General features: G+C 41.6%; 1 protein-coding gene across 3 annotated transcripts in view; it reads left to right on the plus strand.

The window, feature by feature from the left end:
- The window catches only part of TRIM44 (tripartite motif containing 44), an 87,509-nt gene that overhangs the window by 6,696 nt on the left and 65,766 nt on the right, over positions 1-15,047 (plus strand). For all 3 annotated transcript variants that reach the window (XR_014545320.1, XM_083602798.1, XM_083602799.1), the window contains exon 2: positions 2,992-3,069. Coding sequence is in view for 2 of the 3 variants with exons in the window: in XM_083602798.1 (XP_083458924.1) it covers positions 2,992-3,069 (78 nt within the window). In the remaining variant the exon portion in view is untranslated. The remainder of the gene's footprint in view (positions 1-2,991; positions 3,070-15,047) is intronic.

Genomic DNA, 15,047 nt, shown 5'->3' on the forward strand with positions numbered 1-15,047 from the left:
CTGTACTGACTGAGCTAATGAAGTTTCTCTTGTGTAATATCGAGGTCATCACAATCAAGTTCCCTTGCAAGTTTGAACTTCTTATTTCATTAACTTTGTTTCTCCTCCTCCTCCTCCTCCTCCTCCTCCTCCTCCTCCTCCTCCTTATCCCTTGCTGTGGAAGGGGGGCAATGTTTGAAGTGTTTCACAGACATTATTTCAGTAACCCTTATAACAACCCTATAAGCCAAGTCAATATTGTTCTGGTATGGCAGATGAGGAGCCTATTAAGAAAATATTTATTAGCCTCAGGCTACCATGACTAAGGTAGGTTTTGAACCAAGAATGACTTGGCACATGCACCTAGACTATATCCTAGAGCAGCTCTCATTTAATCCTTACAGTTGGTTTTGGTTTGTACAACCTTTCTTTCCAAGGTGCTCTTTTGGGCCAGAAATGATGTAAGATTACTGAATTTAATTTTTCTAAAACACCTGAACATGTAAGCCTGCACAACCAAATGTTTAGACTTGGATCTTTCCAAATGTTGGACATATGGAGCCGATTTCATTTTTACTGGCTACGATTCATGAGTTAGCCATACATAGGAGAATATTTAAGTATTGCCTCACAGTCACAGGCAGCTAGTTTTTCGAAGCCTGCAGGGGACATGGATGTGGGAGTGATTGCCTTCATTGTTGTTGGAAAATGCTGAGGAAGTATATGCAATTTGTGTATAACTACAGAAAGTGTGTTTCATTGGGAGCAGCCCAGTAAAAATAGATCATTGTTTTGGTGACCGTTTGTCTTGGATGAAGTGCTTACCGTGATGTAGTCGAATTGGAAAGCTGCCAGAATTCAAAACTGGTGACTATCTAGGCACCAAAATAACAGTTTGCAAAAGTGTCCTATTCTTACTGTGTTTGGACATCACAAACCATGGTTTCTCATGAATGGAACAAGCCTATCCTCTTTGAATATCTGCATGCTCCCCTTTTCCCCCCTGGTGTAACTGATGAGGAGTTCAAAAGCTTTTGCTTCTGATTTTGGTTAACAGCAGCCTAATGCAGGGGTGGGGAACCTCAGGCCTACAAGTCTGAATGTGATCCTCCAGGCCTCTCTGCCCAGCCCCTGAGACTCTTTTGAAACCACAACCCATCACCAGCATTGGTCCACACTCTTTACTCTTTGAGAGTGCTTTTGCCTTGCTGGAATTGCCCTTGGACTGTGATAACACCTCTTTTTTGCCTTGATGGAAGATGGGGGGGGGGTGTTTGTGTGTGCAGAACTTCTGGCTTTTGTGTGGCTGGAGTCAGTGTTAGAAACTCAGATCTATAAGCTAGGTGCTGAATGGCTCCTTAAACCAGGGTTACAGTCCCCAAATAGAATATCTAGTTGCCATTTTGGGGCCAGATAGCTCGAAAGTCATATTTTTCAATACAACCTTTTGGTTCCTATAATTCATTATGATTGGGCAGATAAAAGATAACAGATACAATTCTTCAGGAGGGGATATATTAGTGTGTGAAAGATTAAATGCCCCCCAGGAATGCACCTCCAGATGGTGGAGACATCAGGCGCCATCCTGGCGCCCTGGCAACTTCACTTGATCTCAGGTGGCCAATAGGTTCAAACTGCACCTTGTGCCTGGCTAAATTCAAACACTGGCTGGAGTGTAACCTTCTGCACAAAGTTAAGAGTCACATCCATTGCTCCAGTCTATTTTGCTTCAAGCCCTGCCCACTTTTGCCTCTCAGCCACTAGCACATGGTCTCCAGAATGTTGCATATGAGGGAAAGCAGCTCTTAGGTTTGAAGAGCTTCCTCACCCTTGGTTTACTATAATGTCCAAACCCTAAACTCTGATTAATCTAACTGTGCTTAGTGGAAACAAGCCAGCATTGTAAGTCATGGTTTGAAGCTGGCTTGTTTCAACAAACCAGCATTAAAACTAACCACAGCTTGCCAGAGTCAAACAACAAGGCAGGGTGTGACTAATCAAAAATGGAAATGAAAGCTTCTGAACAGCTCCTCAGCTGTATTGGAGGGATGAAGAGGAAACGAGGGGAGGCAACCCTAATCTTGTTCCATCATGATAAAATATTAGTTTAGCATGACATCCATATGTAGACAGTGAAAAGTCCAAAATATCTTTCAGGAGCTAATGCTGGATCTTTTAAGTTTTGGTTGACAAATACTGAGGATAAAATTCGAAATGTCTTTTCAGGCAATAAGAAAAAGGCAATCTAAACCATAAGTCATGTTAGGAAGGACAGAAAAATACTAAATAGTCCAAGTGTGCCTCTCTGAATTCACCACTGGGGCCTCCCCCATCCCTTAGCTATGAGCTGCAATTTAGTTTTGGAGAGAGGATAGTTCAAGCAAAAGTAACAAATATTCCCGGGATTCTACAAGTGCTTTGTGCCTTTCTTGAAGTGTGAACTCTTGATTACTTCCTTAATTAGTTCTTTCCGTCTGCTCCATCTTACAATTGGAAGCACGGAAGTGCAGGATTAAATTATCGGGCGGCCAATACCAATTACAGAAAATAAATGAAACATGGAGCCAGGTCACCATTGCCTAGCATATTCTCAGCACGGCCTTTACGCTGAAGGGTACTGAGTCACCCCTTGCAGATGACTGCCTTCTTGACTTCGGTGAGAGGTGAAAAATGCTGAGCATCTAACAGGATTTGAGCCTGCTTGAAGCTGAGCCATGTGACACAAGCAATGAATGATTTGGCCTGTGCAATTGCATTTAATTTTCATTCCAATAGTTTTCCCAGTGCTCTTGGCAGAGACATTTCTTCTTCGTGGAGACCTCTGCTTGCTTAACCTCGGTCCCAGAAGAATGAGTGAATGTATTCAGGGGCTCATAGCAACTTAGCTAATAGAAAGTGCTGAAAGATTGGTGCTCCCCCTCCTTTCCCCCGTCCAAGCTGTCTTGTGGAAATCCTTGTTGCGTTTGTAGAGTTGAAAAGAGTCTCATGACCGTTGCCCTCTTTGTCTTTCAGAACAGAGAACATGTGGACCTGAAGGTGGCCATGCTAGATATGGTGGAAAGGTTAAAGTTCAAGTGCGCAGACCCCAAAGTAAGTTAATAAAGTGCCTGCTGCCTTTTTTTTTTGTCTTTTCATTCTCCTTGAGAAAAATGCTTGCTAACGACTATCTGCACATTACATTAAGATCTAATTAAGCCTGTCAGTCAATTTTTTTTTCCAGCTTTGTATGTGCCTAGAGATAAGTAGTCTCTTTCTCTCTCTTGCCCGCCTGCTTTCATTTTATGGCTTGAAATGCACAATCCGTAATTGTCTTCCCTAAACAGCATATAATTATGGTTATGATTTTTTTATATTATTTATTTATCTCATCTGTATACAGCCCTTCCTCCAAGAAGATTTGCATAGCATTTGCAGCTCAAGCCTATTGTAACTTAGGACACCTTTTCAGACCCAGTGCCTACCTTTAACCCAAACACAGATTTGGGGACCAGCTGATTAGTGTTTAAAACCCATATATTTTTGTTGTGATAGCATTGCTTTTGTTACCCACATTAGGCTGCAAATCAGTAGTGGGTCTAGGCCCATCACTTGAAAATCAATGTCGCGCTGAGGTATGATCACAGAATCATAAGAGTTGAGGGTCATCTAGTCCAACTCCTTGCAATGCTGGAATCTCAACTAAAGCATCCATGACAGATGGCAATCCAACCTCTGCTTAAAAATCTCCAAGGAGGGAGAGACCACAACCTCGGGAGAGGGAAACCGTTCCACTGTCAAACAATAATTGGCCTAAGGTTACCCACTGAACTGTATGGCTAAGGGAGGCTTTGAGCCCAGATCACCTTAATTCCAGGCCCAACTCTTGGTCTACTGAGGTATACTGGCTTCATTTCCTTAGGGGCCTATCTACTTTCGGAGTGCATAATTATCAATCAGCCTGCTGGGGGAGGGAGTGGTGGTGCACCAAAACAGTAAACATTGTATTAGGGTACCAAAGATGTTCACTTCAATGAGTTGATGAGGTTGTTGGCTTTCTTGTACAGTAGTCCACATAGACATAATCGAGTGCCCTCTGGACCAAATGTTTATATGTTTATGTATTGAATGTGTGAGTGCATTTTGTTTTACTTTAATGAAAAGCATTCCTGGGGGCAAAAAAACCCAGATTATTTGCTCTGGGCAAATAATAGGTCATGGAAAGCAATGAGGCTTTTGGGGCCACCAATGAAATAAACCGATGATCTCGCCCCCCCCCCTTTTATGTAATTTATATCCTGCACCTTCAACATCGATTTATGTTCCTGGAGCAGCTCGCAGAGGAGTAAGAGACAAAAAGTACAACTTAAAATAACACGAGGCATGCAAACCAATACAGAAAATTTAAAACTACAAATTAAACAGCAACAGCTGCCAGGTGGATGTTCTCTTCTGTTCACCATTCCATTTCCTGGAGCTGCCTATGCACTGGCTTTTGGTTTTTAGCCCCATCTAGCTACAAACAGAAAGTTGGATACCTGTTGGTTGAAAATTTTAGTCAGTAGAATAATGTGATATGAGAGTCATATTCAAATATTTGAAGGGCTGTCTATCTCCAGAGAGTAGGCTCAAAACCAGCATGTCCAAATTACAAGAAAGAGGATTTTGACTAAACGTTAGGAGTAACATCTTGATGATGCAGATTGTTTGGTGAACTCTTCTTCATTAGAGGTTTTGATGTAGAGACTGTGTGGCCACCTATTTATTAGTGGATGCATTGCATTGGCAGCAGGGGTGGACTGATGGCCTTTTTTGGACCTTAGCACCCCTTTGACGTGGTTAGCATATCATGCTAATAAAACATAGCTTAGCACAGGGGCCTTGTCTGTTGTTCTTTCACCATGGTTTGTGAAAATAAGCCATGGTTCATTGTTGCCTTACTGGCATCTATAGCTTGAAGTTATGTATGAACATGGCTCCTCTTTTAACAGTAGTTTATATCTGTGATTTGTTTCATCGCCCCACCCAAATTGTCCAACAAGCAACAGAAATGCTGGACGAGAGCGACTGGAAAACTATGCTGCTTTCAATGCTCAGCAGCTCACTGGTGCTATTCTTGAAGCTGACATCACTGCTAACAGCTTGATAACAGGGCCCTCCACCCCAAATCCGCCACACCCTTCTTTGATTCACAGCTGCATAATGCGCTGGAACTGAAAACTTAAAAGGAATTTCTTTGAGCTGTTCCTTTTGCAGGCATTTCCGCTGCTGGGTGCTTGGTTGGTTTGGTTGGCAAATGAACAATTTTGGGGAATGTGCCTCCTTTAAATGTGAGCAGCTTTTCAAGTAAACGTACAGGAGAGAAAATATGGCTGCTTCAAAAATTGTGATGGTGGTTTGGGGAATGAAAAATAGAAAGTGATTGCAGAGTGAAGAAGTGGAAGAAAAGGGTTAAACGACAGGCTGAAAAGGAGTGTGGATGTTTTTTCTGGTGGGAATAGAAGGCGCCAGTGACTGTTGGGTGATGCTTAAGGGTAATCAGGCACAGAGACAGCTGATGGTGGGAAGTAGGTGTGGTAGAAGCAAATCTATATACAGTCATACCTCGGGTTACAGACGTGTCAGGTTGCGTGTTTTCGGGTTGCGCACCGCGCTGAACCTGGAAGTACCAGAACGGGTTACTTCTGGGTTTCAGTGCTTGCACATGCGCAGAAGTGCTAAATCGCACTTTGCACATGCGCAGAAGTGCCGAATTGCGACCTGCACATGTGCAGATGTGGCGCTGCAGGTTGTGAACGTGCCTCCCGCATGGATCACATTTGCAACCCGAGCGTCCACTGTAATGAAGCAAACCATAGTTTCTTTGATGGTCTGCTGAACATCATTTGGCTTAAGCATGGTTTGTTCAAGAAACCATGGTTTAATGTGTGCAGTCTGAGCCTATATCTGCCTTGGTTCTTAAGCCTTTGCTGATTGCCTCCAACAGGGGTGGTGAATTCTTGAGAGTTGTGTCCCATATGGGAAGTATCTAGGGGTCTGCATGCATGTTTATTATGTTTTATAACAAAGTAGATTAATATTTATCTAGTTCTGAATCTATACATTGGTGTTCTGCAATTCTTTAACCCACTTCAGAGAGTGAATTGTTTACTCTTTTTGTCAGCTGTCAAGTGCAGAGTATGTACCTCCAAAACTATCCTCCAATCTGAGTTTTTAAGCACCTGCTATGTGCTTTGTGCTCTTCCAAAGGGGGACTTTTTGAGTGCCAACATGGGAACTGTGTGGTTTCCGTAGGCTGCGCCCTTCCAATATTATGAAGTGGGCTCTTCACTCTGCTTTCAAAGTCAAAGTGAGAAGTGCTGTCATCAGGGTCAAGAGAACGGTAATTGTGTAATACAGTATCATAGAGTGTGATGCAAGATTTATGGGTCACACTCTTGAACTAGGTTGGCCATCTGTACAGAATTAATAAATACAAGTTGTTGTACTGGGGGAGGGTTTGATATTGTGATTTAGGCCTGCCAACTGATTAAATGTGACTTGATTCATCAGTAAAAAGCAAGGCAGTTAATCCATGACTGTAATACTTCTGTTAAGAGATTAATTTCATTAAGACAGGTATATTTAGTGATGCCTGGGGAAGTGGTGTTGCCCATCAAAGGGCTTTCTCAATAATATCACCCAGGTTGTGGAAAAAATTCCCTTTGGAGGTTAGGTTGGTGCCAACATACATACCATTTGAAAACCTCCCCCCCCCCCAGCTGCTTAAGTTGGTGCGATTGACCATTGTATCTTGTGTTAATAGATTACTGCTTTCTTTTTCTATAACTGCTGTTTTAAATTTGGTGTTTACACATGCTGTACTTAGGATGAAGGCTGGAATAGAGAATAAAGTACTAAATAAAATAGGTGATATTTGCGGAATATTAACAAAGAAGAAAGGACAGTTGTAGAAGAAGAAACCCTCTCAAGTTTATTTATGAAATCTGTATCACACAAGTAGTGCTTTTCCCCAAAAAATATGTTTAGGGGTACTCCTCATTTTCCTACTCATATTGAAATACTGTCCCGCAGTGAGGCCAGACTTAGATTCACAAAATGTTTAGGCGGATGCGTCCCCCCAGAAAAAAGAACTGCATGCAAGCAACATGATGCCATTTTTTGTTTGTGGTAGTGGTTCATAACCATCACTGACTCTCTCAAGAGTGCACAAAAGCATGTCAAGTAAGTGCCACCCCCCCCCCCAGTGATGTATAAACAGTTGACTGTGGCTTAGGCTCCCTTTTCTATTCCCAGAATGCATTTGGAGTTGGAAGTTTCAGCATTGACCCTTGTTAATTTTGGGGCAGGGGGTCTGAGCTAGAAATAAATGGAGCTGTTATCCACCCCGCTCTCCAAAAATGTTTCTTCTCTAACTCCTTAAAGCAGGAGTGACTAAACCTGGTGGTCAACAACATTTGTGAGGTCACAGTTCCCTTCATCTGCAGTCAACATGGCCAGTAGTCAGGGATGATGAGAGTGGTAGTCCAGCAGTGTCTGGAATTCCACAAGTTAGCCACCTCCTGGACCTAAGTCATGGGAAATGTGAAAGATGCATGATGAAAAATACAAGCACTGCAACTCGTGTTGATGTTTGGGAAGACTCAGACCAGAATGCCTCCTTTATGTGCTTAAAGAGGGCACTCTTACAGTGTTTAAGCTCTGTCTCTTATAGATAGCTTTGCTGTTCAACATGGAACTCTGAATATCCAGCATTCTGCATAAGTAAATGAGATTGTAACTCCAAGGCGTTAACTATGTTCAGATCTTAACAGTCCACCCCGTTCGGTTCCTTTCTTGCACACGTCTAATTGGCTATTATGTGCTTGCGTGAAATTGTCTCCTTTTCTGCTGGCTTTAATTGTCTTGGAAGAGCTATTTAAGAAAGAAACAAACTGCTTCAATCTCTGGATGCTGCCGCATCCTTGACTTGTACAATCTGGCTCCGAAAATCCTCCAGCGCTGTTGTTCCTGTAGCAAATTTCCCGCTAGCATCACAGGACTTGATTAATCCAAATGCTGATGTCCCACAGGCACTGTAGTTATTTTTAGCATTATGGTTGTGCAAAGGGTGGGTGAAGATTTATGGCTTTGTCTAGTAAAAAATCTAGCTGCCTTTCTCTATATATGGGACCTGGATGCATTCCAGCAGCTGCATCTGAAACAGCATCTCCTTCATAGTTGCCAGCTCTTAAATAGGCCTTTTTGTTTTTTAATTAAAAGTTCTAAGATCCTGAAAATCTTGAATGAAACTAGTTGGAGACATAAGCAAGGATTCTTATTGTACTATCTGGATAGAGTGTGATATATCTAGTTCAGTCCTTAAACCCATGTAACTCAATTCCAATGGTCTTGCTCTGGGAAAAAAGCAGTTTCTGAACAAGTTGATGAGAAGGGGTGTGTGTGAGTGTGCTCTACTACCTCCTCCTCCATATAATCCTTCCTAATTGTCTGGAACATCTATTTCTGACTTCATGAAAACATCCTGTTTTCAATTGACGTATGCCTTGTGGTTTTTACCCATCAGACTTCCATGTATAAAATTGAGTTTTGCTCCTGAGGTTTAAGAACCGTGAGAATCTTAAGTCAGTTTTAAGCTTCTAGAATTGATGTGAGTTAAATAAATAAGAAAATAATGCCACTTACGAAGATGCTGTATGTGTCCTATGTTTTAATCTCAAAATTGTATTGGATTTAGCACTGTGACATTTATTTTATTCATTTATTTTTTTAATGATGTCTAAACTACCCTTCATCAAAACAGATCCCAAGGCAGTGTGCAATAATAGCAACAATCAAGAAATACAATGAAATCTCTGTTCCTTGAGCTAACTTTTTCAGGAATGGAGTCTAAAGAACTGAGGCAAATAATTGTGATGAGAGGCGAAGTTCTAGACCTAATAGACAAAATAAAAGCTGGTGAATTGCCAGGTCTGGGTGCTATTCACCTAAGAGTTCTCAAATAACCCATATGTAAAATTCTTTATCTTCTAACAAAAATATGTAACTTCTCCCTAAGATCATCCTCCACACCTGAGGACTGGAAAGTAGTCAATATAACACCGATTTTTGGGGGAAAATGGCTCCTCAAAATTCCAGGCAGTTACCCTCTGTCCTGGTGGAAAGTATTGTTAAAGATAAAATAACCAAGCACATTGAAGAACAAACCTTGCTGAAGCAGAACCAACATGGCTTCTGAAAGGATAAGTCCTGTCTCTCTAAACTATTAGAATGACTTGAGAGTGTAAAAAGCATACAGATGTGGTGACTGAGCTGACATAATGTCACTTCAGCTTTCAAAAAACCTTTGTCAAGGTACCTCACCAAAAACTCCTGAGTAAATTTAGCAGTCATGAAATAAGAGACAAGGCCCTCTTGTGAATCAGGAACTGGTTAAGTAGCAGGAAGCAGAGGGTAGGAATACATGGATAGTTCTCACAATGGAGGGATGTAGAAAATGGTGTTCCCCGTGTGGTAGTGGCCCAAAGGGCCAGAATAAATGTGATACTGTGTACCCCTGTAAATCCTTGAGTGTGCTTCTAATAGAGAAGTTATGGTAGCCTGCCACTTTATGAAACTGATTATTTTGCAAGTTGCTGCCCCCCATTGGGGCAGAAATAGATAAAATGTGAATCACAAAGATACAGCTCAAAGCTAGAACGTAAGTTGGTACATGGTGCAAATGGCTACAGGTAACACAGGTTCCCAACATGCACACTAATACAATGTAACAGAACATGGTGGGAATCAGCACTTAATGAGCATAATTTGCGAGTGCTTATTGCACATGTGTATTAAACATGAAATGAGGTAATGATGTATATGATTGGTGAAAATTGAAATGCTTTGTTTGAAATTTTATAAATACCACTGCCGGGACCACCGGGCGGGCTTGCAGTTTTGCAGAACGATCCAACTATAACCTATTGCTTTGCAATAAACAACAATGGACTCCTAACTCCTCACATTTCTGAGTTTTATTGCCATAAAAAAGATAAAGGAGCCCTGACAGTTAAGTCCAGTTGCGGACGACTCTGGGGTTGCGGCGCTCATCTCGCTTTACTGGCCAAGGAAGCTGGCATTTGTCCACAGTTAGTTTCCTGGTCATGGGGCCAGCATGACTAAGCCGCTTCTGGTGAAACCAGAGCAGCGCACGAAAACGCCGTTTACCTTTCGATTGGAGCGGTACCTATTCATCTACTTGCACTTTGACGTGCTTTTGAACTGCTAGGTTAGCAGGAGCTGGGACTGAACAACGGGAGCTCATCCAGTCACGGGGATTCGAACTGCCGACCTTCTGATCGGCAAGCCCAAGAGGCTCAGTGGTTTAGACCACATCGCCACCCACATCCCTTTTTATTGGCATAAACTCAGGAGATAAACTATTTTTGGCTTACAACACCCCAAGGATTGATATTGGAACCTATGATTTTTAACTTGTTCATAAATGATTTAGAGTTAGGAGTGAAAGGCGAGGTGGCCAAGTTTGCTGATGATACAAAATTATTTACGGTTGTTAAAAGAAAAAAAAGATTGTGAAGAATTCTAGAGGGACCATACAGAGTGAATGGGTGGTAAAATGGTAAATATGGTGCAATGCAAACAAGTTCAAAGTGATCCTTTGGAGGCAAAAAATCTTAATTTCACATGTACACTCATGGGAACTGAACTAGCAGCAACTGAACAGGACTGAGACCTTGGGGTCATGGCGATAGCCCTATGAAGATGACAACCCATGGTGTGGCAGCTGTGTAAAAGGCAAATTCCATGCTAGGGATCATTAGAAAAGAATATGAAAATAAATGTTCTAGTATCATAATGCCATTACACAAATCTATGGTGTGAATACATTTGGAATGCTGTATGAGGTTCTAGTTGTGTCACCTGAAAAAAAATATGGTAGTTGGAACCTTCACTTTACAGCTTTTGGTGTTAACCTGGCCTTTGACACTTGAGACATGTATTTTCAGGGCCAACCCTATTCCTGTGACTAATTTGTCTTAACATCTGCTGGCTAGTTTGCAAATGGTTTATGTGCCTTTTTCCTGTAAGCTTGAAATATTTTGATCCCTGAATATGCTGCCATGAACACATGAATATCTATATAGAAAAGTTTTTCTTGCAGACTCTGTCTCAATCACCCATGATACCTGCCCTGTTTTAGCTACCATGATGACTATATAGCTAAATCGCCTCACCCAGTTACTATTTTTTGAAGAGAGAAGGTGTTGAACCATTATCTTCTTTATTCTTAGTGATGAAACCTTGAGCTAAACACCATCAAGAATTTTTTTTCAGGCCAAATTGCTTTTTCTTACTCATTTTTTTTTTAAAAAAACAATTCTTATTCATTTCGTGCTATTTCAATATTCTTCGGCAATATTCGCTGCCAAATTCATTTGTGCAAATGGATAATTATGAAGCAAATGCCACTTTTGACAAGCAGAGCAAAGCTGTCAGGCTCTTTCCCCTTGAGCAACGCCACTTTTTGTTTCCAGTGCTAGATTGTATTTGACATTTAATTTAAGCGCCCTTGGTACCTACTCACAGGACTTTGCAATGATAATGGAGATAAAGCAACCGAGAGCTGCTTATGACAGAACCTTTATTCTTCCAATTGTCCCCACACTTCAGATTGCACTGAAGTGCCTTATTTGCATTGAGGAAAGTGTCTTAAGCTAGAGACTCGGGGGAAGAGGAAGAGACCCAGAATGATTTAATCATGAAACTCATTGGTTTTTTTACTCGTGACATAACACACTAATCCACAGAGCAACCTCTCTCTCTCTCTCTCTCTCTCTGTCTGTCTGTCTGTCTGTGTGTTTGTATGCACATGCACATGTATGCAGCAAAAGTAAAGGTAATACAGACAGGAGAGATCTCTCAGCAGCAAAGAGCAGAGCAGTCGAGTAATTCAATTTGCAGTCTTCCCAGCACAATTGGTTCTCCATGTGCATACACATTCCATTGATCTGTAGCGGACTTGGCACAGAGAAAATGCCACTGGTAATATTGGCATAGGCTGTTCTCCCATGAATTGGAAAGCAGATTTTCTCCCCACCCCCCAAACCATCTCACCCCAAATGCCTTAACCTTATGGATATTCATGGCACTGCCATCTCCACAACCTTGTCAGATGCTGAAAGCTAAATAGGGGCGACTTCCAAAAAATAAATAAATGCCATGATTTGAAAATAAATGCAGCTATGCTACAGCTCTCTAGGGAGTTGGTATCAGTTGGTGTTTAGTAGATAAGGGGAAATGTTAGCAAGCAGTTGGCACAATGCTTATGAAAACCTAAGGCCAAGAGAGAGTTTATACTTTAAATCATGCTAGTGTACCTGCCTCCCTAATCTTCCCTTAAGTTTTGAGAAAAGATGCATTCATATCAACAGGTGTTTTACAAATCCCCTTGGGACCTGGTTTCTTGGGAGTGTTCCTACATGCATTATGTTTATGAGAATACAGTTTGCCAAAATGTTTATGAAAACAAAGAGGACATAGACATGTTTCTAGATGAAAAAGTCAAAACTGTTGACATATTATGAGTGATGTACAGGTAAGTTTCTTGCTTGTGTTTTGATGTAAAGCAGCGGCGGAGAATTGGATTGTGCCAGAGAGCCATATCCTTAGTTCCCCCTGAGGGCCACCTTTGATGGGTGAGACCAGCCGGCTGTCAGTTACCTGACATTACACTGATGCACGTGACCTGTTTTCTTCTACTTGCAAAGCAAACCATGCAGACAGAAGACTTTGCAGGCACCATTGATTGGCAGGGCCTGCGGGGTGCTGTATATTTACTTGCCCCACACCTGATGTCATATATATGGGATCAGGTATAAAACAGGTGGCCATGGCTGGTCTTGAAACACATTAATTAGGAAACATTAATTAGCCGAGTGGGGCTAATTAATCCCATGGATTGAAAGTTCCCCACCTCTTGTCATAAAGAAGCTTAGTAGAATGAGGAGGGTCAACATTCTGGCAACACACAGTATATGCTAACTTTATTCTGCAAAATTTCATTTCCTCTTTTTTTTTTTAAAAAAAGATTTTTTTAATTGTAAATTTATTAAAGAAAGAGAGCAGGAAAGAGAAAAGGGGAAAAGAAAAACAAAATAGTCCCTTAACATTCACAATACAATAAACATCAATACATCCATATTAATTTACACGTACAGATAGATATATACCACACAAATGCCTGAATGTTATCCAAACAAAGTCGGTGTTTATAGAATAATGTTCGGATGGAGCAAGGGCATTAAAGTCTTCACACCATTACTTAATAGATGGTGAGTATTTATCCTTACAGGCTTGAAGTATGTCTCTTAGCGACCATAGGGTTTTCCTGTTGTAAGTCCCCATGCCACTGGTATATATGTAATTTAAAACATCCACATATATCAGAGGTTTCAGCAATACCGTATTAATAGGGACATCAACTTCAAACCAAAAAGGATTCCTCAGTGAGACATTCACAGCATTACACCTCCAGCATTTAGTTGCTTTAACAATGCTTTTTTGTAGAGACTTTGTATAGTCCAGTATACCCGAAATACTTTTTTTGCTGAATTGGTCTCAATTTTAAATCTAAGCATTCTGTGTAGATCCTAGAGCAGTTTCCCTTGGTTTAGGTTGTATAGAGCATGCAGCAAAACTGCATCTCTCTGGATGACTTGTGGTGTGGCTACAGAAAATGCAAAAAAGCTGTTGCTGTTGGGGTGGCATAGTTCATGAAGTCAGATGTGACAGCATCTGTAATGCAATACGATGCCTATTCCTCATGTAGCTTTAGTGTTACCTGGAGGCCCTTCTCATGCGCGAAGGGAACATATTCACTGAATAAAATTAGTTCTCTGAGACTTCATGCATGGGGGCTGAGTTATTTTGAAAGCAGAACTGGAAAACGGCAGCACCTGTTCCAGCCTTCAGAACAAGTGGGCACATTCTGGAGATGTTGGCAGTTCTGTATACCCAGATGTGGCACCTTTATTTTTGTTTTTTTCAAAGAACCCTTTTGATGAATCCGTTGTTGTACGTTAACCACATCCATATCTCTGCAAGTTGTCCGGATGCCGCTGATGAGTACCATCAAAAGGCAAATGCACAGTGCACTAATGAGCTTGCTGAGCAGTTGTCAGAAACATCACTCCTAATGGAACAAAATTGCTTTATAAACAGACGGGCCAGGAGGCCGGTGAATGACTAATCTGAAATTCTTTGAATTGGCTTGATTCATGAGCGGAGAATCTAGTTTTAATTGGAGCAGAGGCCTGGCTATGTTTCAAGAGACCAGTGTGGCGATGCGCTTTCCACCCTGTTGCTGTTTTGCCTCTGTGTTTTGTACCGAAGTTTCAATGAACGTCTTGTGGAGAGAGCGAGAGTGACATATATTGATGGCTGCACCGCTCTGCATCAAGAAAACCCTATCTTCAGAGCCGTTAATGCAAATCACTGTTCCAAAGAATCATTCATAAAATAGTCATTTCCCCCTGTGCTCCTTGGCTAAGCTTCTTTCCCCACCCCAACACTCTTCACTTTCCCACCAGCTACCTGCTGTGCTATCCAAGGACACATTGCAGCCATCTGTATAGGTGGGTAGCAAGAATCACCACCTGGTGCTGCTTTAAAACCTGGGTATATGGGCTCAGTCTTGATTTTGTGCATGTCTGTCCCACTGCCCCACACTTTTGCCTTGAATGGTTTAATGAGCCTTTTAAAACAAAAGGAGGGTCAAGTGTATTTTGGGAGGGAGAGTGGGTTACAAACTGCGGTGGGACGAACGACAAATTTCTTGGGCACAAGTGCTTGTTAGAGAGTGGGTTGGGGGTAGTACCTTAAATGCTTGCAAGCTTAAAATGGTTCCTCCTTATATGCAACAGGTTGCATAGGCTTTCAGACTTAGCATGCTGTTTGTTTACAACTTGATGCTTCAGTTTCACAGAATTTGGATGTCTCAAGGTGGGGTGGGGGTTTAGGCTAAGCATTATGGAGGTAGAAGGAGGGTTAATGAAGCAACAGGTAATATTAACAGAACTTATAGGGTGCCC

The sequence above is a fragment of the Podarcis filfolensis genome, assembly GCF_964270895.1.
Source record: "Podarcis filfolensis genome assembly, chromosome: 1".
In the NCBI taxonomy this organism is placed as follows: domain Eukaryota; kingdom Metazoa; phylum Chordata; class Lepidosauria; order Squamata; family Lacertidae; genus Podarcis; species Podarcis filfolensis.